The sequence below is a fragment of the Candoia aspera genome, chromosome 5, assembly GCF_035149785.1.
Source record: "Candoia aspera isolate rCanAsp1 chromosome 5, rCanAsp1.hap2, whole genome shotgun sequence".
NCBI lineage: Eukaryota > Metazoa > Chordata > Lepidosauria > Squamata > Boidae > Candoia > Candoia aspera.
In genome coordinates, this window is record NC_086157.1 from 86,371,546 (window position 1) to 86,397,327 (window position 25,782).

At 37.9% G+C, this 25,782-nt stretch overlaps 1 protein-coding gene across 1 annotated transcript in view; it reads right to left on the reverse strand.

The window, feature by feature from the left end:
* CFAP44 (cilia and flagella associated protein 44) overlaps positions 1-25,782 on the reverse strand; it is a 68,039-nt gene that overhangs the window by 6,496 nt on the left and 35,761 nt on the right. The window contains exons 16-29 of the mRNA XM_063304722.1: positions 24,584-24,736; positions 23,627-23,854; positions 22,723-22,868; positions 21,015-21,285; positions 20,644-20,699; positions 19,539-19,701; positions 17,159-17,289; positions 16,306-16,508; positions 14,770-14,962; positions 12,074-12,251; positions 9,724-10,239; positions 8,689-8,892; positions 5,443-5,638; positions 4,787-4,897 (exon numbers count right to left, since the gene is read on the reverse strand). Of these exons, the coding sequence (XP_063160792.1) occupies positions 4,787-4,897; positions 5,443-5,638; positions 8,689-8,892; positions 9,724-10,239; positions 12,074-12,251; positions 14,770-14,962; positions 16,306-16,508; positions 17,159-17,289; positions 19,539-19,701; positions 20,644-20,699; positions 21,015-21,285; positions 22,723-22,868; positions 23,627-23,854; positions 24,584-24,736 (2,749 nt within the window). The remainder of the gene's footprint in view (positions 1-4,786; positions 4,898-5,442; positions 5,639-8,688; positions 8,893-9,723; positions 10,240-12,073; positions 12,252-14,769; positions 14,963-16,305; positions 16,509-17,158; positions 17,290-19,538; positions 19,702-20,643; positions 20,700-21,014; positions 21,286-22,722; positions 22,869-23,626; positions 23,855-24,583; positions 24,737-25,782) is intronic.

Genomic DNA, 25,782 nt, shown 5'->3' on the forward strand with positions numbered 1-25,782 from the left:
TAGGAAGGGTGGATTTGGAAATCCCTGGAGTCCTAGTTAGTAAATTGGGAAAAAGCAGTTTGTTAGGATTAAGAAGGAAAGAGAAAGTGACAGTGTGCGTGAAAGTGGTAGAGTGGAAGTAGAAATCAGCAACAATCAAAGCTGATTGCAGAGGCTGTGATGGTTGTGGAATTGGAAGTCTTATGACAAAGAAGAAGGGAGTAGAACATACTGATGGTGGGATGATACTAATGGAGGAACTAAAAAGACCCAATACTGGGGTCAACCTTCATCCCTTTCTGTGCTCTACTGTACAGAGAGCTGTATCCCCAAAAAGTGACTGCTAGCACAGCTAGATCTGAGCTGCATTGGTGACAGTGTGAAATTTCAGGAGAGAACCATCACCATAGCTCTTATGAGCTGGGCAGTGATATGAAGGGACTAAAGTGTGGCCCCTGGTTGCTGATCGTTTGGCTCTGGATGAGATCAGTGAGAAGTGCCTCAAAGTACCCAGAATTGCATACACAGAGAGAACATAGCAACCGCTGGCACTAGAGCAGGATAATGGAGAAGCAGTGCCTTGCAGATACTTGTAACAGATTGTGCTAGAGGTTACTTTGGGACTCCTGGAAAAACACTGAGGAGGACTGGACTGGACTGATTGGGATTAATGGAAGCATGTTACTTAGATGAGATCCAAGTAATGCTGACATAGGCTGATTTTCTGCTCTGATGTACCCAGTGGGGCTGACACGTTGTCTTTAAAGGTTGAGAGCTGGGGGCATCATTTTACAGTGGCTCTACTCCTATCCTTTCCAGTCAGTAAACACGGGGGAGCAGTGCTTGAGTTCATAGTTGCCCTAGTGTGAGAGGCTACAGGAGTCAGTGTTCTCCCCTAGGTTATTTAACACCTGTAAGAAGTCACTAGGAGAAGTCATCCATTGGTATGGGGTGAGATCTCATCAGTGTACATTGCCGTGCTAGGCCAAGCTGGAGATGCTGTAGAAAGCTTGAATTGGTATCTAGAGTCTATCAGGACCTAGATGGGATGGATCAAGATCAGACTAAATTCAACCAAGACTGAATTGCATTCCATCAATAAACATCAGAATGATTGGATAGTATACAGTAATTCTGGTAATTACTGTAAATGGAGTAAAGTCCTCAATATGGTGTTGGTTCTCTGTAGTGGTCCCATGCCCTGGAACATAGTACTTACAGAGTAGTAGAACTACTTATAGTGCTCTTCCTCCTCACATACTACAAGGCAATGAATCATTGTTATTCCACTACACAGTTAGTCCTAACTGACTGTGCACATTCTGTCTTAGTGTGTTTGTCTTGTTCTGTTTTATTTTGATTGTTTTATTTTTCTTGCTGTGTTGTACACTGCTCAGAGCCTATAGATATTGCAAATAAATAAATACATCTCAAATTCCACATTGGGTAATATATGAAAAAGAAAGGAATAAAAGGACAGAAATTATTTTCATCTACAATCTATTCTTTTTTCACATAGTAAAATATTCTGCATGTTCCATCAGTAATAATAATTATCACCATCCTTATTGCTATTATTATATAACAGGACAAAAACAATTAAAGATGGATGGAGAGAGAGAGAGAGAGAAAGAGAGGGAGCAATCATATTGAAAATATCTTTCTGGAGGCTCTACTAATTATCTGCTTAAGCTACACTGCAATCTGTGCTGTGGGATCAATGCTTCATTAATCTGGCAACTATAATTTTCATTACATTTGCGACTTTTGCTTTAAATATATCTGCTCAAACCAAGAAAATCTCAGTTTCATCTCCTTCTCTGTACAAGGAGTCTACAATGGCTATATTGAAATACTTTCTTTCCAAATTAAAGGTTCTGAAGCCTATTTAAGAATCTATTTCATCACTTCAGACAGCTGCTGTGGAAATTAGTAACTCTATGAAGCAGATAGAAAATAAGGCCAACAATCTTGAGGATCATTTGAGGTGCAAGACATTGCAATGCTGACAAATCATAATGCTTTGAGTTCTTGTACTACTGTTTTAGAACCTAATCTACAAAGGAAAAATCCCCAAATAACTGATATACAAGATCCACCAGCAGAGGGTTTTTGCCGCAGTTATACTTTTTTCAGGGATTTTCCTCTGTTATTTGCTGACCTTTTAATTGAAATTGAACATGTCAATAACATTCAACACATCATGAATTAATATAATTATTGTATTATTCCTTGGTATCACCACAAGAATAATAATAAATGGACTGCTTTCTTATATTTGAAGAAAAGACAAATCCCAGGCAAATAGAAAAAGTACTCAGTATGGAAATGTTCTAAAATAGTAATCCCAAATCGATTGTGTGAATCCAATCAAGCCTTATTGTAGCACTCTCATTTCTTCATACACCATACAATGGCCACCTAATTAGATGGCTTCAGACAGGGATTGGGCATCTATATAGAGGATAATGCTGTCATTGACTTCTAGTCAAGATGTTGCTTCTGGAATCAGAGGCAGTCTGTTGCTGAGAACCAAATATGGGGAACAACAATGAGAGGAGATTCTTGCCCTGACACTAGCCTAGCTTTGATTCTTCAGGCTTTCGCTTAGATTCCTTGAAAGATCCTTATCTGCAAACACAAGTGCATCTGTTCTACTGTACTTTTGAGGTTATTACATTATCAGGCTAATCTGCAAAATTCCTCCAAAAGCATCCTCTCTCCCAAATTTAGTGTAGCCTCCCTGATGAAACTAGTACCCTATTTGCAAGTTTCCTAAATATTAATTCAAGATATTAAGCTATCAAACCCTGTGTGACAAGGTAGACATACGGGCACCCACCTATAATGAAATACTGTAGTTTAATATTGGGAATTCTCACTATCACTTTGGTTCCAGGGAAAGTTCAATAGGCTCATTCTGTCTATAAACCAGTGTTTTTTAACCTGGGCAACTTTAAGCTATATGGACTTCAGCTCCCAGAATTCTTGTGGCATGCTGGGGAATTCTGGGAGTTGAAGTCCACATGTCTTAAAATTGCTAGGGTTGAAAAACACTGTGTCATGATCGCCGGTGTGATGTTGGCGACATCGCAACGGCTCGCATGACAAAGCACGGAGGCTTGCTAATGACTGGAGAGGGATGGGTGATAAAACAGGACAAAGACAGTAATGGGTCTAGGAGATCTACAAGCCCTCATCGCCCGGTAATCGGCAATTAACACCATTAGCAAGGGGAAAATCAGGGCGAAGATCGGAAGGGCGCGTCCGGACGCTTTCGAGGAATTCCAAAGCCTAATTGCCCAGTAACGAGCCATTATGCCGCAGAAAGAAAGACGAAGCAATGCCTGAGGCGATTGGGGCTGGACGACCCCTCACCTAGCAAGCATGGATGGCCGGTCACCCCGTGGAACTCGTGGGGCACACCCGGGGAATGTGGGGGTGGAGCGCTAATTGGCGCAAGGCTATTTAATTCAACTTTTGGCGCGCTTCTCTCACTCTCAGCTTTCTACTGGTGTGCACTCTATTCTGAATAAAAGCCAGAACTTAACTTTGCTTATAGTCTGAGTCTTCTATTTAGCTTAGGCATTCCTCACACACTGCTATAAACTGAAAATTGCAAATGCAAATCACAGCAGAATGTCACAGAGAAGTATTTGTAAGAGCTCATAGTTCTCTCTGGTTCATTTTTAAAAATTATTCTACAGAACATAGTTCTGAAATAGATATGTGCCTCAGTGCATTAGCCCTCATTATGGAGATTTCTAAATCTGTTCCTAGAAACTAAAATTAAGTCTGTTAATGGGATGTTATTGATTGAAATCACTAGATTTCACTATAGCAGTAATCTGTATTGCAAAAAAGATGGCAGCAAAAAGCTTGTCTCAAACTTTGACCCCAAAGGGGGTTCTATTCTGGTAACATTTAGAAGATTAAAATCCAGAACAATATGGAATTCTTCCTAGGGGCTTTTCTGTTCTCTTAGGAAAAGACATCAAGGCTTCATATCACAGATAGCTTGGTACTTGTTCTAATGGTATGTGTGAATGGCCTTGGGAGATTGGGTCGAGATGCTGCCTACGGAATGGCAGGTAAGAGACAGTATACTCTGCAGCTGGATAGTGGGTGGGGTTAGGATCATGTTTCCTGTCTGGTCTACCTGGTAAGGCTGATACTTGTTCTGCATTAATTGCTCCACATAATTAATAAGAATATTTATTAGCACAACTGTATCAGCACAACATTATTTATTATTTATTTATTTATTTTCAAATTGCTATCACCGCCCATCTCCCCCCAAAAGGGGGACTCTGGGCAGTATACATATCTAAGCAAGTAGGGCTGTAATCTGATGTCATGGGGATCACTGGCGAAGAAGGAGCGGGCCCTCTCCAGGGAAAAAAAGTGCAGGCACAGTGTGGAAACCCTTGGGCTCCCAGCCAAGAAAATCAGAAAAGAACCGCCTGAGTGTCCTGGGGTTTTTCCTTTAGAGTTTGCTAGTTCTGTTTCAGTTTAGCAGGGTTCTGTTTATTAGGGTAGAACAAGACATACTAGAGTACAATTCCTGACTCAGTGTGGTTCTTTGCCCTATTTCCTTACATCTGTATTGCAAAGGTAAAGATGAATGAAACTAAACTTTGGGAATGTTATGTGCTCCTGATACACAAGCACATTCTGATAATACAGATGAAGCTGGCTTACATATTATCAACATCTAAAATTTGAAGTTTCAGTTTTTGGAAAAAAGTATATTGTTTCCAAAAGTTGTCTGAAATTACTGACTTGCAGAAGATATTGCGCTACTTACTTTTCGGACAAACAGAATCATCAAAGACTTCATCCTCAGATCCGGATTCCCCTTCATCACTCTCTAGACTAGACTCCTCTTCACTCTCTTCCTCACTTTCTTCGTCTTCATCTGGAATGAAGAAGTGTGTTCATGGCACAGAAAATCCACAGAATCTAATTTATTGGTGATAGTTGGATTAACTTTTCAATTAAGAAAAGTTCAAAAACATGGCAAATATTACCAAGAATATGAAAGAAAAAAACAATAAGTAACAGATTCTTGCAAAACTTGGAGCTTGTCATTTGCTTCCTTTTTCATGCCACTTACCAAAGAATTTGCTTTCACTTTACATAGGGAGCTGGAAGCAAGACGAGCAACAGGATCCACATACACGATGTGGTATATCATGGATCATATTAACTTGTATTAGTGATGTGTCTAAGTGGATGTGTGTGAGAGAAAATAATAAAAAGTAATGTTTTAATAATATTACTTACTATAATTTCTCTAACTTTCCTCTGGAAAAAAGACCAGTACAGACTCTCTTTCCTAGTAACTTAAGATACATAGTAGAGTTACTAGGTGAAACATGCAGTGTTTACTTTCACCTGCACTATAATATAGAATTTTCTAAAAAGTAAAAAAATAATCAAGAAACAATGCTTCTGACTTACCTCCTTCACCTTCTACTTCTTTCTTCTTAACACGTTTGATCTTCTTCTTGAGAACTTTAGTGAGGAATACAGCAAACTTGTTATTTTCTCCCAAGGATGCTTGAAAAGTGGCATAGAGGACTTTCTCTCTCTCTTGGAGCTTTGCAATTTCTGCTTTTTTATCCTCTATTAGTGCAAGCCAGCTATTTAATTTATTCTTTAAAAACATAAAAACATAAAAATAATTAATATTGATGTTAATATTAACAATATGATATACACAGAACTTGATTTAAATACTTAAAGTGAAAATGTCACTACTATTCTCTACCCAAAAATATTAACACAAGGAGTGGGGACCTGGAACAAGTCCTCCAACCTTGAATTACAGTGTGAGAATTCTACTCAGAATGCATTAAGGAAATAAATCCAGACAGTGCTGGACATCACTACCACCAGTATACTATCCCCATCTTTTCTGCCCATGTAAGAACAGCCTCTGTACATTCAGTCTTCTGTATGTAAACCACAATGATGCAACATATACATACATACATGCCAATCACGTAATTATCTTTTGGGATAAGCAATGTTATACAAGCCCATAAAAAGAGTAAAAAGTAGTAAGCAAAAGAAATTAAACAAAAGAGAAAAGAAAAAGAAAAAAAAGCTAAATTTAGTTTATATAAATGCCATACTTCTGTATCCCTTCCTATCCTTCCAAACCATTCTTGCTTCTAGCATGCCCATACACCAATTTATACATCAATTTTTGTTCTTTAAACTTCTCACCTATCTCTTTTTGAGAAACTCATCAACTCCATCAAATCTTCCTGTCTACCTTTTCACTATTCCTTCATATATATTTTGGAATGCAATCCTTATTCAGCTGCCCAGAGTTGGTCTGGAGTTGGCCAGCACCAAAATCAAATCAATCAATCAATCAATCCTCTCTAAATGACCAAACTATTGCAAAGTATTTCTTTCTACTGATAATTCACTTTTGTATTCAATCTACATTCATTCAACACCCACTCATCCCAGAACCCTAGCTCTTGTTTTATCAAACACATTTCTCAAGTATTCCATTCCCATTGTGTTCAATTTAGTTTTACTTTTTCCTGACATACCCTTGTCACATTCATATAACAAAAGGGGCAGAGTACATAGCCACTTTCACCTTTTCCAACAAACATCTGTTCCTTACAACTGACCACAAACTACCTACTGTATTTGATCAACATTCTTCTGTCTTGCAAGGTATAGACTCATCTACTTGCTCTAGTTTTTCACTATGTACAGTATATATAATTTGCAATCATTCCTTCCCACTTTTCCTAACACAACTACCTTGGTCTCTGATACATTTATTTTCAGATCCTTATTGCATTATATACACATAAAGACTCACACACCAAGGCCATAGTTCCTTTCTTAAGGAATGGTGGCAACCCAGCTGGACATATGACTTTTATTAAAAAGCAATGTTTATTAAACAAACAGCAGCCCATTCTTTAACAAACAGCTTAACTCCATCCTAACTGTTCCATATTCTATTTAATAACCATCAGCTCCACTTCCTACATGCAGAAAGATGATCACAAGTGAGACACAGGCAAGGCTGCCCTTTCCCAAAAGCATTAATTTCAATTCCATTCTTAGACATAATCATACCCATGGAGAGCTTTAAAGTAGATTTCCCAGTATATCCTCCCTTCGGTTTCATCTTAAAGAATTTCATTACTTTTATTTTTAATTCCATTCACTATGGTGGATGCTCCATGTTTAGCCTTTTTTATCTGTTTCCAAACAGAGGTGTTATCTAGCTGATTTGGGCCAGCTGTAGACAGCCAGTAATTAACTTATGTTTGGAAAAGCAGAAATTAAAAGATAACTTAAAAAAAACACATAGACTGTCAAACCCAATAAAACAGGGAAGCCCTACTCTCAGGCAGAGTGACGTAGTCACCATAAACCGCAGGCTTTGAGAGCCACAAAAGAGTAGTGAATCGTTAGTTGTTTAGGTACTATAATATTTTTGTTGCCAGGATTTGGGATCCCAGGCCATTTGTAAACATTTTACAAACAGGTCTAATTAGACAAGTCTAGGTGACAAAGGGAATATTGTGGATATAATCAACCTTGATTTCAGCAACATTTTTGACACAGTTCCACATGTCATTCTTACTGACACATTGTGGTTTGGATGGCACTACAGTAAAGTAGGTCTCCAACAGGCTAGCTAACCACACTCAGAGAGTCAGCATTAATGGTTTTACATCAAGTTGAAGAAAGTAACTAGTAAGGTTTCACAGGGATCAGTCTGAAGCTAGTATTATTCAATATTTTATTCATAGCCTTGATGATGGAATTGATCAGCTGCTTATCAAATTTGTGAACAACACAAAATTGGGATGTCTGGCCAACACCCAGAATGACAGAACAAGACTGTAGTCTAATCTGGACAGGTTGGAAGACTGGGCTGAGAGGAACAATATGTCCTTTAACAAGAAAAAAATACATAGGACACACATACAAGATGAGGGAAAGGTGTAGTCATTGACAACAAGCTGAACACGAGTGAGCAATGTCAGTCAGTTGCTAGAAGTGTCATGGTGAGCTCGGACTCAGACAAGGAGACTGACAATGAGCAGCCTGCTCCAGAGTTGCTGGATGAACTACCACCTGAGGATCTGCAGAAGGTTGAGGCAGGGTCATCAATAGGAGCAGCTGCCATCTCCAAAGATGAGGAGTCTAAGCTGTCACCTCCCCCCAGGAGCAGAAATAACAGATATAAGTTGTAGCTACCTAGATTTTGTTTAATTGTAATGATTGTATGATACTGAAACTGTCTGCCTATGGAGGTTATGGGTTCCCCGTCTCTGGAGGTTTTAAAGAAGAGGCTGGAGAGTCACCCAACATGGATTCTTTAACTGGTTTTCCTAAAAATTACAGAGAGTTCGACTACATAACTTTTGTGATCCCTTCCACCTCTACAATTCTATGGTGCTATGATTCTATGATATAGTTTAAAAAATAAAAACAGTTCATGCTGGATTGCTAGTAAGCACAACTCCTTACTTTATTGTGTTCCCAGGTAAAGCACCTCTCACCCTCGTTTGAGGAAAATCCCCAGTCCAATTACGACCATCGGTTTAAAAGAAGTGTTCCAACAATATTATCTCAACAATATACACATTTTTTGCAGAAATTAGCTATCTTACCAATAGGATAGGAAGAAGGCCTATATGGATGTAGGTTACATACTTGCATTTCCTCCTCTTCACTGACAAGGCTGTTGACACGTTCCTGGAGAATGTCCTCATGTTTTTCAAAATTCTTCAGGAGAAGCAATTCTTCAAACCAAGTGATGTGGCGCAGATCAGCAGTTTTCATTAGTATGTCCAGCTTCAGCTTTTGATGACGGAGAAGGCGAAGCTCAGCATCAAAGGTGATCATAAGCTCATCAATCTGAAAAGCAAGTTAAGACAGAAATCATGGGAGAAACTAACAGTAAAAAATAGGCAACATAAAAACTGCATTCTATGAAGCTAATAGTTTCAAACAGGATTATCTGAACTTAATTACATTTATTATTTGTATTTACTATTTGTATTTATCAATTTGTATTGTATTTATTTCTTGTATTTATGTTTAAATTGTTTACTTTGTCTGCAAACATTTCACTCCAATCTGGCTTTTCTCAAGGAAAAATAATATAAGGGTTTAAATTATTCTAAAACACAATCTGATTGATGTTTGCTGCAATATTACAAATTCTCTCTGGTCTAGTGACAAGATTGATCTAGGGCAGCCTTCCCCAATAAGATGAAACCCAGATTTGTACAATTTCAGCTATTATAATCCCTTGCCAGCATGCCTATCTGATAATGATTATGGGTGCTCCAACTGTATACATCTGGAGGACATCAAATTAGGGAAGTTTGGTCTTAATTCCAAATTTAAGAACTATTTAGTGTTGTTGATGTAATCCTACTTTCTGTTAGAAACTGAACGGCAAAAATGTGAATATTGCATACAAAGGTTGAATGTGAATGAGATACTATATGAATCTTGTTTTTCTTATTAGAAAATCTTATTAGAAATGGACCAATTGCTGACATAATTTATGGGATGTCTTTATTTTATAATATTGTTTTAAGCAATTCTGCTTCAAAATGTATACAATAAGTGTTGTTATTCTAATATTTTAATTAGCAGAAAGAATATAGAAACATGAGAAATTATGGGAAACAATTTTGCTTGCATAATAGCTTCAAAACCATTTCTGTCACCTCTTACCCTCTTGATCAAAGTCTCCTGCAGTTGAACATTTCTTATCTCCTCCCTCTGTATGATTTCCAGTTCCAGATCCATTGGTTCTACCTGCACAATCTCAAATATTTTAGGTGATACTGTAGCAACTCCAGATGGTGATTTCCCTGGTTTTAAACCTGTAGTCCGACCAGTATCCATTTCCTTGACTGAAGAGACATGAAGAAATCTTCCTCCAAATCCCCCTGAACTTGCAGACACTACTGGAGGAATCAATGATATTCTTTTTTTGAGCTTCTCTTGGTCTTCTGCTTCTTGTTTGAACTTCAAAAGCATGTCATGGTCATACTGGAAATTTTTTTCTGGTGTCTCTTCTGGAAGAAGTTGAGGAACTGGAGGTATAGGCAGATGTTTGGATGGATCCAGAGATGATTGTATATCTTTCAGTTCTTGTACTACACATTGAATCTCTTCTATAATAGCAACTTTAAGATCTCGGAGAGACACTATCCATTTGTTCATCGTCAGCTTTTTCTCATGCATCTGAAAAGTAGAGAACAGGTCACTTCCATTAGGTAGCAAATGCTTTATTAATAATTGGATAGTTTTTCCAAAATGCAGTAATCTAAACCTAAATAATCAAAACACTATGCAAATGAAACCACTGTTGCTGTTGGATACCACAGAAAGTCCGTGTACGTAGCTGCTACATTTAATATGGTGGGGGGCGGGGGTTGGTGCCTTCAAGTCAGTTTTTCACTCCTGATGACTGCATGATCTAGTTCATACAGTTTTCTTGACAAGATTTCAGAAGTGGTTTGCCATTACCTCCTTCCTAGGGCGGAGAATGAGAGACTGGCCCAAGGTCACTCAGCTCCGTTCTCCCGGTGTCATTATCACCATTGCGATGCTTGTGACATCGCAACGGCTCGCATGACAATACAGGGAAATGGGTCCCTGGCGGATTAAGGCAAAAGGCAACCATGAAACAAAAAGAAAGCAACAGGTGCTGGAAACTAAGTAACAACCAAAGCCGGTGGCTCGGAAGACAAAGATACAAAGTTGCCAAAAGGAGGTAATTGACAAGACAACAGGAGAGGCGTGCCCGAGCTGTCAAAAGAGATTAAGAGCCTGATCGCCCAGCAATGAATCATTACCATTCAGGAAGGCGATCGAGGCGACGCCCGGGGCACAGGGGGGCTGAACGACCTCTCACCTGACAAGGACGAAACCGGTGGGACTCGTGGGACGCACCTGGAATAAGGTGGGGTGGAGCGCTGACCGGCGCGGGCTATTTAAATCCCGTTCCGGTGCGCTCCCCTCACTCTCAGCTTTTTAAAGGCATGCATGCTGTTTTCTCAATAAAGCCAGAACCTAAGCCTACGCTAGCGTCTGTATCTTTACTGGTTAGCAGGCAGAGCCTGACACCCGGTTTCTAGACTGATGCCTTAACCGCTACACCAAACTATGTCTCTACAGTTAATGTACCAGATATATTTGTACTGATTTCCTTTATAAGAGCTATGACATCTTACAGGCAGAAAATATGTTGATCTTAGTAAGATGTACACTTGGAATATAGAGTGCAGTATTCTGAATTAAGATCTTGGTATCTGGCACTTCTGAATGACAATTGTTTCAGATTCAGACAAAATGGTAAGTCGCTAGAGTTGGTTAAAGTACAGGATATTAAGGTGATGATACTTATTAACTAAGCATGTCATCAAAAGACAGCTATTAACTGAAACCATATTGTTCCCTAGGCACCTTCTTGGCACCTTTTCAACTATATTTATTTAATTCTATTACTTTAGTTATTTTAAATGCATTTGCTTCATTCTTTTTTCTTTTTAAGTACTTATAACCAACCCCAATCCCAAAGGCCTTTGGGGGACCATACAACATTAAAAAATAAATAAATAAACCCAGAACAGTATCAAAAACAAAGAACTCTCTCAGAAAGTAAAGACAAAACCCGAATACAACCCAAAATAGGCACCCAGAGTTAGTCAGTTGAGAGAAAAAGCACTTAATACCTTAAACCTGTTTATGGAACTACAGCAAGGAGAGGGCTGCAGATATTGGTGGAGGAGGAATATTCCAGAAGGAGGGGGCAAGTACAGAGAAGTCCTGCTCCCCGCCCCCCAAACCTTATAACAGAAGGGAATTTTCAGCAGCCCCTCTCTCAATTAAAAGACCAGATGGACAGATTCAGTTCTGGCAATTGTTAAATTACCTTTCAAAGTTTTCTGGGCCAAAACTTGAACTATAAAATAGTCAATAAGCAAACATGTGCTACAGCTTAATTTTGCGACAGTAAATGCCTTCCTGGGAGAAGAAGAGTAATCATATGATTCAGGCCAACCCTTTTACTTACGGCCACTTCTAAAGCTTGCAGCTGATTTGTTTTTTTATCAGCATTCATTCTCATATGTTCAGGAATTTTGTAGTTAGTGGCAGTTTTTAATTTGAAGTCCCCCATGTTCTCTTGAGCTATTTTGATATTTGCTACATCTTGAGGATCCTCATAGTTATCACTTGGTTTGCTCTTGAATCTGCCAAGTATCAATAAAATATTACATAACAATAATTCATCTGTTCTGATATTTTTCAATCAGCAAAGAAACGGAACTATTATAAGTACCCAGTTCTCCCTTAAGTCCATATTGAAACCATATTGATGCTCAAAGCAGAAAATAGTTGAATCTTCTTCTGCCAGACCCATGGAAATGAAAGAGAAATCCCAATGAAGTCTGTACAGACAAACATCTCAGTTGGTCAAATTCTGATTTATTGGAACTATCTGTTCCCACTCAAAATATACTACCATCCAAAATACACAGTCTGACATGCTACACCACATAGGGTGGTTAACTGCTATGCTATATCCAGCCCTACAGTATACAGGTCTTTAACCAGAGCCAAAGGCTTCTCTATGATTTCCCATGCTCAGTAAAACTATTTTCAATTTATGTTAACCCAAAATGGTGGCCATTCTGCATTTGAGTGACAGAAATAACTATAAAGAACTCTTCAAACTTGGTTAATGTTGTGTGGAGCTGATCAATTACCATGTGTGGTTTAGTGGATCAGGCATGTGGTGCTATCACTTTGTAACTTGGTCATCTCTGTCCCTATCACTGTGCTTAAGCAGCTCACACAATATACCATCACTTCTATGTCTACAAGACAACCAAGATATAAACATTATTTCCATTAATAAATCAGAATTTGGAAGCAATAAGGTGGGGTGAGCAATGTGAGTGTATATGTAAGAAAATCAGGAACTTTTGTTTCCCAGAAAGAAATGTTAATGCTCTTCAGTTAACTTAGTAAAAGGTTATAAGTTAGAGAATATACTAGTGAATATTGGCATTAAACTTGTTGAGAAGGTGGTTGCACAATAGCTTCAGGGGTTCCTGGAGGAAGCAGATTATCTGGACCCCTTTCAGTTCAGTTTCAGACCTGGGTATAGGACTGAAACAGCATTGGTCAAACTTCTGGATGGCCTTTGACAGGAGTGGTATTGGGGTAGCACATCCATCCTTGCTCTTCTTGACCTCTTGGCAGCCTTCTATATCACCAACCACATTCTCCTTCTGAATTGGCTTTGGGGGTTGCAGGTGGGCGGCACTGCATTGTGCTGGTTCTCCTACTTCCTCCAAGGCCTGTTCCAATTGGTATTGACTGGAAGTGAGAGGTCCTACCCTCAATCCCTGCTTTATGGGTTCTGTAGGGTTCAGCACTCTCTCCACTCCTGTTCAACTACATGAAGCCACTGGGTGAGATCATCCATTGCCATACCTGCTTTACATCTCTGCCCCTGGCTAACTAAATGCTGCTGATGCCCTGTCTCAGTGTCTGGAGGCTGTGAGGGGTTGGATGGGGAACACAGGATTCAGCTCAACCCTGATAAGACTGAGTAGCTTTGGATTTGGGGCCTTCTGGTTCCTGGATTTACCATCTTTTGTTCTGGATGACATGGCACTGCCCCAAACAGACCTTGTGCACAATCTGGAGGCCTCCTGGACTCATGATTCCTGCTCTAAGAGCAGGTGGCAGCTCTGGCTAGGAGGGCCTTTGCATAGCTTCGTATTGTGTGCCAGTCGTGCCCTTTCTTGGACTGAAGGCTCTGGTCTCAGCCACTCATGGCCAGGTTACCTCCCAAATGGATTACTGTCATGTGCTCTATATTGGGCTGCTCTTGAAGAACACTTGGAAGCTGCAGCTGGTGCAAAATGCAGCCGCATGGGCAGTTTTGTGCACTCAAGCAATGCACTTTACACCTCTGCTCCGTGAACTGCATTGGCTACCAGTATGCCTCTGGATGCAATTCATGGTGCTGGCAATGACCTATAATGCCCTACATGGCATGGGACCAGGGACTACTTCTTCCTGGTTACATCCCATCCCATCATATCTGGCAGGAGAAGCATGTTACAGGTCCTGTCCGCTAAGAAATGTCATCTGACAGGACCCTGGAAGACAGCCTTTTCTGCTGTGGCACCTGCCCTTTGGAACATCATTCCCCCAGAACTTAGACTGTCCCCTAGCCTTCTGGCCTTTAGGAAAGGCCTGAAAACATGGCTATGTCATCATGCTTTAAGATCCAGTTGTGGGGATGAGTCTTTTCAATGGTTGTACTGAGTGGGATGCATGGTTGTATTCACCTGCTGTGATTATGTTTTGTCTTTAACTGAGCTTTTAATGGTGGTTTTAATGTGGTTCTATGTTTGGGGCATTTATTTATATTTTATTGTGTTTTATTGCTGTTGTTTTTAATTGTTGTGAACCACCCAGAGTCACATAAAAAAATCTTAAATAAATACAAATAAAATAAATTAATATAAATACCAGAGCTCAGCTATATTTAGAGCTGTATGTTGAAACAGAGCACTTGCAAGTCATTAAGTGCTCCAGATCAAATCACTCCAGAACAAACTACCAGATTGGCAATGATTGTGTTTCAATATAATTATATATAATAAGTAAATCAGAAACTATTCCTACTTTAAAAAATGTTTTTAATCATGCCTCACAGAGAAGATTATGCTTATGTCTTGGTTGACTCACAATTCATCCCACTCCATCTTTCTTTGTTGGATTTTAGCTTTGGCTCTATCTGCTTTCTCAATGATTTTCCTAAGTTTTTCCATTCGATTTTCAACAATACGGCTCGCTGCTGAATGTGAATGGGACTTTTTTCTTATTCTTTCAGTTTCAGGTTCTTCCTCAGTAATGGTAGTCTGGGCTGAAAATATTGTTCCTGTACAAATACATTTTAAAAAGTAATGTAAGGTGCTTTTGTAGGCATCCCCCAAAACTTAAGAGACCATTTAGTATTATTTTAAAGGTTAAGAGGGGCTATTCTTAGAATTAATCTTAAAAAGAAAACCAAGCAGGTCTATTGGTTCTACCAAACTAAAGTAATATTATAACTAGGTGTCCATTACTGCCTTCCCTATTTCAGAGATAGTACTATCTGGGTTTGGTTTGGTTTCCTTTATAGAACAGAGCGCTGGAGGATATGTGGGTTTTTATAATATATATAATTTAAATGAAAGCAAACCAAATATGCTTTCTTCCCAGGCAGATCTACTGCCCAAAAGTACTCCTCTGAGTGCCTTCAGCATCTCAAATCCTTTCAACCTTTTGCACGCCCCATACCTAATACCTCTACTCTTTTTATAAACATATGAACATATTTATAAACATATGCCCTCTCCAGTTCATACACTTAGTATAGATCTCAAAATATTACTTAGTCTTTAGCTCCCATTCCCAAACAAGGCATTTCCTGAATAAATAAAGTTACACAGTTGCTGCAGCAATAATTATCAATCTGCCTGCAATGTACAATTCCACAATGCTTTGACAAATTCATCCATGGATGAGATTTGGCAAGAAGTTCCTCCCACTTTTACCCTGAATACAGATGTACTAATTTTAGCAAAAAGTTATTTCCAGCTCATAGTTTGCCAAAAATAAATTTCTTTCCAACTGGTAGACCTAATAAAGCTTCAAAAATAGCAACAATCCCCCCAACACAAACAGCCCCCCACATCCATTTATCATTTTGCTTAAAAATACTATTCCTCTATATTAGCAAAATTAATTTCCTTCCCTCTCTCCCTCTTTCTTTCTTTTGTTATAGAGAGAATTCTTGAAGTAATTTATTATTACCTATTCCATGATGGATTAATGCACCTTAAACTGCCATTTATCCTTGCAAATCTTATGCAGGCAATTATTAAAATAATTATAATGCAATAAAAGCTAAAAGTTCCCCATCATAATAAAAATTAAGAAGGCATTGATAAGCATGTGATTAGGAAAATATAATTAGGAACCACAACTTGTTATCTCAGTAGACATTTGTAGGAAGCAGCACACATTAATCAAGGTTTGAATAAATACCAAACGTTAAGATTTGTAGTTAATACTTCTGCATGGGAAACTGTGTTCTGGGCAATGTTAGAGAAAAGTTGCAGGGCAGGGCAAAGGTACCATCTGACAAAACTTCTGATGATACAGAACCATAAAGAAGAACGCAAGGCTATGCGTGCATTATGACGGCGGTATTGCTGCCAAAGTTTTGTAAACCCTTACTGAGATCTCTTTGGCTCTCTTTTCTTTGCTCTCCTTCTTTTCCTTTCCATTCATATTTGCCCATTCTCCTTTTCCCTGCCTGACCCTTTTTTTTGGCTTTGTAGAAACTCTCTGAGATTGCCAGTAGTCTGTACGTGGAGATTCGATGAGTACTTCTCATGGCACAGACCACAATGTGGTCATATTCCAAATTGCCCCGGAATCTGTAGGATCAAAGCAAAGATAGCAATTTTAACATTATTATGTGCTCCTTACATTTTTAAGCAGTCTTGGTTGTATCAATTTAACAAGAGTCTAAATAGCAAAGGTACGTAAACAGAGGACCTGGGTCACATGTGTTTCCCAAAAGCTCAAGTTGCAATATCCAGTGATCTCCAATTAGTTACCAAATTATTACAGTGTTGATGTGAGAAAAGATACAATTATTAAATACTCGACTTAAAAGTAATAACATTGTATTTAATTTTAAGTAAATGTAAGTTTAATTTAATTTTTGATCAGATTTTATTTATTTATTATTTATTTCATTTTATATATATGGTTGCCCATCTCGCCACAGCAACTCTTGGCTGCTAATACAGCTTAAAATATCAGTAGAAATCAGAGATTACAGAATAGCAGAAAGCAAATAATAAAACAAAAACACGTTACTACCGTTTGGAGTGTATTGTCCAATGACTTTCAAAACTGGGAAAAGTTGAAAATTTCTGCTTTATTTATTAAAGTTGTTATTGTTAAGATTTATATCCCACCTTTTGTACAAAGCAGTGTACATAGCACCCCTTCTTTTTCCTTAGCAGAAAAAGCTTAGGAAATAAAAACATCTCAAGGAAAAAAAGAAAATGGCTCTTACCGTTCCTGTACTTTTCGCAGCCCAATGCGATGTTTTTCCTCTTCCCAGGCCAGCTCTTTCATTACTAGCCTGATAGTTTTTGCAGTCTTTCTGTCCATTTCTGCACGAATTCTGTGGTCCATTTCAAACTGCTGTACATTTTAAAAGATAAAATCATACTTGTTTACCACTTCCTAGTTTATCTTGGTGGAAAGCATGCACTGTTTTTATTGTCGTTGGATTTTGTAAGCTGCCCTGAGTCTACCAGAGTAGGCAGCTATAACAAATTTAAATAAATAAATAATAACTGGAGTCTTGTAGAATTTTATAATTTTTGCTTTACTGTGCATGCATACACAGAAGACAAGGTTTTGGTTACTGCATATGTGATTTTCAGAGAAAGAAATCCTTTATCCCAGCATTTGGATCTCACACTATGGGAAGGTAATTCTACATTTCAAACTGCTTTTTATATTCTGTGTCTCATTCACCCACTGCATATCAGTCCCCCTTTTCTACAGCTGGAGCTATCAAGTATGTCATCCTCTTAAAAACTTTGATGGGTTTTAAGTTAAAAAGTAAAGAGATATTCTTTGGCCACCTTAAACCCTTAAAATGTATTAACATATTTTTGTCAGGCTTTGTTTTAGAGATATCTTCCCAATTTGGTACTTATATGGTTTTTCTGTCATCCAGCAAGAAAAGCCAATAGTAATGGAAGATGGGTGTTGTGATCCAAACCTCTGAAAGACCCATGCTAGGGAAGACTGCTTTATAGTTCAAAAGCTCACATGAAAGGTCCATTAATACATAGTAATTGAACAGAAATCTTTCAGCATTACTGTTATGTGCTTCCCATTTTCCCAAGTCTTGAGATGTTCTTAGGTGTTCTATTACAGGATTTAGTTTTATTTGGGCAAAAGACTATGGGAGACTTATTCACTATCTGCCTTGTCTCATCTCTTGATTTAATCAAACTATACCTGCTAGTGTTTTTCTTCTTCTTTCTTTTGCTGTTTCCCTTCCTCAACAAGATTATCACCTTCTCCAAAGCTTTAGAAGTATCTCACTAAATATTCAAGTCAGACTGCCAAGCTAGCCTATTATCTCCCATTATTTCCCTATTATTATCTTTCAAAATTCATAATGTACATTTTGCTTTGCAAGTATGGTTAAAAAGACCATGGGCATCCACAGGGGAAGGAAGTCACTATGTCATCATGCAGATGACTTGAATTATATCAGGCTCCTCTGAAAGTGAATTGCATACTGTGAATTACATACTGATATATTTATATTTGTATTTGTATTTCCAAAGAGCTATTCTTTGGCCTGCTTTCATTAAATGCTTAAGCAACCAATAATTTGATAGATTATATGTTATATGATAAAGCAATTCAAATAAATATATCTGTCAAAGCTTGACAAAAATGCATTTAACTATGCAATCACAAATAGAAATTCTTTTTCTTCTTAAGAAGGTTCTGTGTAATGAACAACAAATTAAAAACAGCAATAAAACATCAATAAAAAACCAAAACAAATCATGCTTGGGCACCAGACATGTCCTTATCAAACCCACAAATAAACAGTCTCCCTTAGCTTCCTGGCCCAGTGTCCTGGGGGAAAATCTACATTTTTAATGCCTTAGGGAAGACCAACAGGATTGGTGCCATCTGAATCTCAGGTATGCTGTTCCATGAGACAGGTACAACAACAGAGGAAGCATACTTTCCTAGATCCCAACTGATAGCATTGTTTAACTGAAGGAACCCAGATGTCAATGTCAGATCCCCTGGGGAAGGCAGAAATAGAGACAGACAATCCTTGGAATAACCTTGCCTGTGCTATGAAGGGCTTTATAGGTGATGACCAGCACCCTGAATTGTACCTGGATACTTATTGGAAGCCAATGCAGCTCTCACAATAGTAATGTTACATGGTGTACTAAGGTGCACCCATGACTACCCATGCCACCACATTCTGGATCAGCTGCAGTTTCTGAGTGTCTTTAAGGGTTGCCCCATAGTGAACACATTGCAATAATCCAGATAGGAAGTGACCAATGCATGAGTTACTATGAGAAGGACTAGAAATAGGCACAATTGGTGCCCAATATATATTTGTACATATTGTACAAAGGCAGCTGTGCCTCCTGGCCACAGCTGCCTTTGAGCAAGGGCTGGATCTAGGACATCCAAGCTGCATACCAGTTCTGTCTGTGTGGAACAAATCTGAGCAACTTTGTCCAACAATAGTAAGGTTGGTTGTTTTATGTGTGCTGAAAACCAATGTAAGCAATTAGAACATAAACCCAGTAATAAAAAATAAGTACGAACCCATCGTAAAACTCAAGGAATAACCCTTATGCCTCATGAAGGAAATAAATCAACATACATACTTCTCTGAGGAGCTGCATGTGTTCAGGCAATTCACTATTGATCTGGAGCAATTCCTGAAACTCATGCCTCAGAGCAATCAGTTCTTGTCTCTTCAAATATTTCTTATGTTCTGCAGCTCTCATTATCTGATCATATTCTTTTTTTTGCTTGGCATTCTCAATACTAGGAATGTGAGAAAAAACATGAAGAGGAGACAAAACAATTAACCTTTCCAAGAACCAATATACAGTGAAATTATGAAGCTTGGCTGAAGAGAAGCAAAGTATTATTATGTTGAAGGGAATCTTTTGGACAGAGACTTATTTATTTATTTATTTATTTAATATATTAATATATCTATAAAGCATTAGATATATTAACAATGTAGAAACAAAAAAATGTGTTTTTTTAATAGTATTGGTTCATTAGCTAGGCATTAACACATGAACGTAGTTAACATAATCAAAAGTGATTGTGGAAAACCGCTTAGCCCACAGAACGGAAGGCCAGAGGTCTCCCAGCAGCATTCTGGATCTTCACACCCTGGTCCTTCCTTCTGGGGACAGTGGCTTGGTAATCTCCTGGGGATGCATCTCACTTGGCATCCACTCACTAACCTTGGCATTTGAGAGAAATAGGACTGTCATAGCCTGTACTGTATTTCTGGTAATTAAATGGTCAAAAGACAAAAGTAGAAGTTTTATAATGTTAGTTCCTGGCCATATAGTGTATAGGTGTGTGGCTAAAAGATTCAGCACTTACCTTTCCATTCTTGGAGATAGACCCAAATAAAAAAAAATTAAAAAGCTAAAATGTAAAAAAAAAATCTTAACTTTTCAATATTAAAATGCAAATGTTCAGTGCTGGAAATTATAGGTACAGAGCTGCTGAAATCACCAGATGCTATCTTCAAAGAAAATTGCAAAAGAAAATGTAATGTTCCAGGCACATAAAAAACAGAGGCAGGAAACCCAAGTGCCAGTAAAAATGATTTTATTAAAGTCAGATCATTTTGGAAATGTATTGCTTTCTCAAGGGCATGATGAAAAATGTATCTATAAAAAGCAGCACAGAAAACCAAGTATCCAAAAATAAAGCTTAATGTCTCACTTTTAGCAGCCTTACCTGTAGGCATAAATATCTTCAATATCATCTGCTGCTTTCTCTTTGTCAAGTCCTCCCTGCAGAAGAATAAAATTAAATAATCAGTGGCACTCTCTATAGCTGGCATGGATTTCACTAAAGCTAAGATGGAATTCCACATAGCTTCTCACAATGTTTTATCACTCATAGCATTTTTCTTCTAATCTTGTCTCTTCCTACTTTCAAAGGAGGCTGATATGGATATGGATATGGATATGGATATAAGTTTGTGTGTGTGTGTGTGTGTATGTATATGTATATGTAATATATATTTGGAAGATTATGGAGGAAAGCTGTGAGCATTTCCCAATCAACAAAATTTACAGAGTAATGCATTACTGATTGTTACTTACTCTAGGAGAGGGCACTTTAGTCTTCAGGACTTTCTGAACATCCTCAGCAGAAAGGATGTTATATGCAAAGATGTTGCCATCTGCTCCACAAGTTACTAGAAATCGATCATCAAAACTTGAGTATATCCCTTGAATTTGTCCATAGTCATTATCATGCAAACTAAATGACCAATATCCAGCTATGTTGTCCACACAGAGATTTTTACTATGTAGGGCGTAAATCCTCACTGTTCCTTTCTGCATCCCACAAAACATCAGTAAACCTGTGGAGCTGCAAAAGTAATCAAAACATGAACATGGTTTTTCTTCATATATTTTACTGATATCTAAATCTGTTTATGCTGGGGATAAAGCAGAAGGAATATGTCAGCCCCACTAGGGGGACCGGATCAGGAAATTCACAGGAAGACTAGAACTACTTTATTTAGATTACCTATAATAACAGAATCTTGTATGTCTGATTGAGTTGTAGCTCCCCCCCCCAACACACAACCTTGTTATACCCAGTGAATCAGAGAGATGTCTGCCTGAGCCACTTCCAAATGTTGTTTCTCAGGGCTTAAGAATGTTTCAGCCCCCTTTGCCTAGGTAACAGTTCTTGCATATTTCCATCAAAGTCATCTTCCTTACTCTCCACAGCATATGGGACACAGAAATGTCCTAATAGGCCTTTTGATGATAAAACTGGCAGAGAACTTCATTGTGGCTCTTGATAGGAAACAGGAACATTATTTCTCTGCCAAGCAACATGTTGCCATTTTTTAGGGATGTCACTTGAGTAACTTAGGAGCAGACTGGAAGTTTCTGGAACCTTCAAAAACTCTTCATTCCCATATACAATTGATATCAAGTATACAAACACTATTAATTCACTACTTTTATTTGTCTCTCCTGGTATAAATAGTTGGTCAAATAGAGACTTAAAATCTGTGACATGGCAAGGAGCCCACTGCTTACAGAAAATAATGACTGTTCCTACTGTCTCATTACTCCTCTTCTTCTGAGGACTCATTCACTCTGTCTCTCTTATGTCTATGTGCATGCAAAAATGTACTATCCCCTCATGCCCCCTCTTCAATTCAAGACCCATTCTGAACTTCACTACATCTTCTCTGGGTTCCACAGACAGACCTATACATGCAAAAATATATCTTGGGGGGAACAATGAGACCACCTCCATGTTAGTACATGCATCACGAGAGAGAGAGATTAATTGGGGTGGGAAAAAAAACAGAAGCCAGTTTTGATATTTGCTCTTAATAGATGAAATGAATTTGAATCATATACAACTAAGAGACTTGGATTTATATACAGTATGAAAAGGGGAAAGGTATATTTTGCCCTTCTGTAGGCTCAGTCAAAGAAGCAGAACTGATAAAATAATTAGTGATTTCATAATAACTATACTTTGCTGAGGTTTAAAAAATTTGGGAGCAAGGGAAAAGAAGGACAGTACCCAATCAGAGTATCAAGAATGTCCATTTTTGGAAACATATAAATACCCACACCAAAATCAGTTATGGTTTTGTTTTTATGTTAATGTATCTTCCATTGTACTTTAATGTATTTTTACATTATTTAGCAGTGTATACCCTACTGAACATTATAATGAATATATAATGCTTAAAATAAACCCCAAAACAAACATGTTTTTAAACATCAGCCATAAAATTTCTTCTCGTGTTACAGGCTGAAAAGGCCTTATTACCAAAATGAGATGCACTTAATGGGGTTGTCATCTGCATCTTCAATGGGGATAATATCAAAGGGTTCATCCTGCCGAGTCTCAGGATCTTTTTGCTGCTGCACAGAAGAAAATGCACAGTGATACAAAAATCCTGTGTCATATTCTCCCTGGAAAAAAGACAACATTGTGAAAAGTTATTGGAATAATTTTGTGAAAATATGTACAATTGTTTCATATTTATGCATTCATTCTATTCCCTGATGGGAATAAACCTACTACAGTTAAGTCCAGTTCTCTGCGTTTTCACAAAAGGGCTCCATCAAAGGTAATATTTCACACTATCTAATACATAAATACTCTTCCATTCCAGCTGCAAAGAAAAAGTATGTTTTCTTTGTAAAGGAACTTTTCAGCTCTGCTAAAACCAAAAGAGAGTTGGCCCTATAGGATAGAAAGATATGGGGCAACTCTTATATATCTGAAACATATGTTCACACTTAATGGCTTTTGCCTTTTGCATCTTTCCATTCAAATATTAAACCTATATTGGAGGTTGTGTGGAAAAGTGCAGTGTCAAATCAGCAATGGAAATAATGCTGCTAAGAAAACTCAAGATTGTTCTGGGTGCAGCATGAAGCAATTACAGCACCCAATTGAGATTAATGTAAATGTCTCATCCCACATAGTTGATATTTAGGTAAACTTGCTGGCTTGAGCTTCAAGTCAGCTTTTTCCCACATCTTCCACCCCTTCTCAATTTACATGCAAGCCTGTTGAAGAGGTCTGAAGAATTTATAAGCTTGTATGCTATTTTGTGATATTTGGGTTTACTTAAGAAAAATACTTGAATACCAAATATAGATTTGGCATTATTTAATTTATAATTTATGCCTTCCCATGAAAGGAGAAATAAAAATATATTTACCAGAGATAACCAAAATTTCCCTGAATCAGAGTAAAATCCACAAAGGATGGGACTTGGGGTTTCTGGGATGTAGATTTCTGGAAGTGGTTCCTCTTCAACAGGTACTTCTTCTGGCAGTTCTATTTCTTCTAGTGTTTTCCCCTGATCCAGCTGCTGTTTGATCCATTGCTGCTTTTCTTTCTCCTTCTGTTCTTCAATTTTTTCTCTGCGTTTAATTTCCTCTTCTCTCTTTATAGAACCAATAAAATTCAGTGTAAGATTAGGCTCAAGAGAAGGAAAAACGTAATATCTACTACAGTTCCACATATACTTAAAGAATAAATAACAGTGAACTTCACTTATGGAAGATGTTGCATAAGCATCTTTGTTTACTTTGGTAAAAAATATAAAATATTCCTCCTCTGAATGGAAGATCCCATCTTCATGTGAAATACAATCTTTGGATCTTAAATTGCGTCTATGCCAAAAACCAAATATTTAGAATGATTAAGCCATATTAATTCCACATATAACTCCTGTTTATATTTTATATAGTCCTATTTTTTAATCTGTTATAATTTCAAAAAATAAGTTCCCAATCTATTAGACAAAACTGAAAAAGTTATGTCTTTACACTACATTTTAACTACATAAATCACCTCCAGAATTCTTGAATCAGTCTGTTTTGATGTATGTATGGGGTAGGAAAGAATGTTCTGGAAGCAAGGCTGGCTTTAGGCGAAGGCTAAGTAGGCACTGCCCTAGGGTGCCAAAGCTTAGGGGATGCCAATGCCATCCCTCCTGAATCATTCTAAATATGCAGGTCTTCACATTGGTGGGAGGTGGCGCCATCTGCCAATGTGTCCTAAGAGCACCATATACCTTTGAGCTGGTACTGTCTGGAAGGCAAACAGAATGTTCCCAAAGCAGATTACTCTAGCATGGAAGCTTTTCCACAGTTTTAGCACCATACTTTACCAAAATCCGAGATTTGATGCTCCAGAAGCGAAAATATTCTGCAGGTAGATCTTTGATTCTATAGGTAGATACTGCATTATAAGCCATAGGGTTTGGAGCAGGAACCTGGACAACAATGCCATTCTGACAGAGGATAAGGAGCTTGCTCTCTGGCTGCAGATTAGAATATGAAACAAAAATAGGATGCATATGTATGGTACTAGATTTTGAAAAATAGGGAAAAAAAATAAAAATAGGCTTCACTTAACGAAGAAAACCTACCATTATGTTGTTGTTCTTTTTTGCATTTGTCTGCATCACTGCAGGTTCCACTTGTCTTTATACTGTGTTTACCTACTTCTTACAGCAAAGCTATCAGTGCACAATGCAACAACAGAGTTTGTTTTTTAGTGGGGTTGTTGCAAAGCCTGATGCCGATTTGGGCTGAAAGGGAGTGACAGGCCCAAGGTCACCCAACTGGTTTCTGTGCCTAAGGAAGAATTAGAACCTGGGCTTCCCAACTCCTAGCCCACTACCTTAACCACTACACCATGCTGGCTCTTTGTAGAGAATTTTTATAAAATGATGTACCATTGGTATATGATTCCATAAAAATTATTTAGAATGTATAAAGGTACTTCAGATTTATGTTGGAAATATGGACAACATGAAGGGTCATTTTATCATGCCTGGTGGACCTCTGAAGAAGCCAAAACATTTTAGATTCAAATACATACAATGATACAAAGAATTTTAAAGACTAATATTCAACTGAATCCAGAACTTTTTTTGCTGGAACTAATGGACAATTGGAAAAGAGCCATGGAATATTATTTTTATATATGATCACTGCGGTGAGATTACTATATGCACAAAAATGGAAAGATTCTGAAACCCCCACAACAGAGGAATGGTTGGTAAAGATGACAGAACTAGCAAAGATGGCAAAATTAACTTGCTTGTTTAGAGAAAGATCAATGACTAAATTTATTAGTGATTGGAAATCCCTTATGGACTTTTGGCTGAAAAAAAAATGAACTGGTGATTTATGGATTTCATTATTAGAAAGGGTAGATTATGGAATGAAGGAAATTATGATGTAACTTAAGAGAAAGAGGGTAAAATATAAATGTACTTGTAACTGCTGTTAAGAAGATCAGAAGCCACTTCTTTATTACTTTTTTTTCTTTTTCACCTTATTACTTCTCCCTATTCTTTTT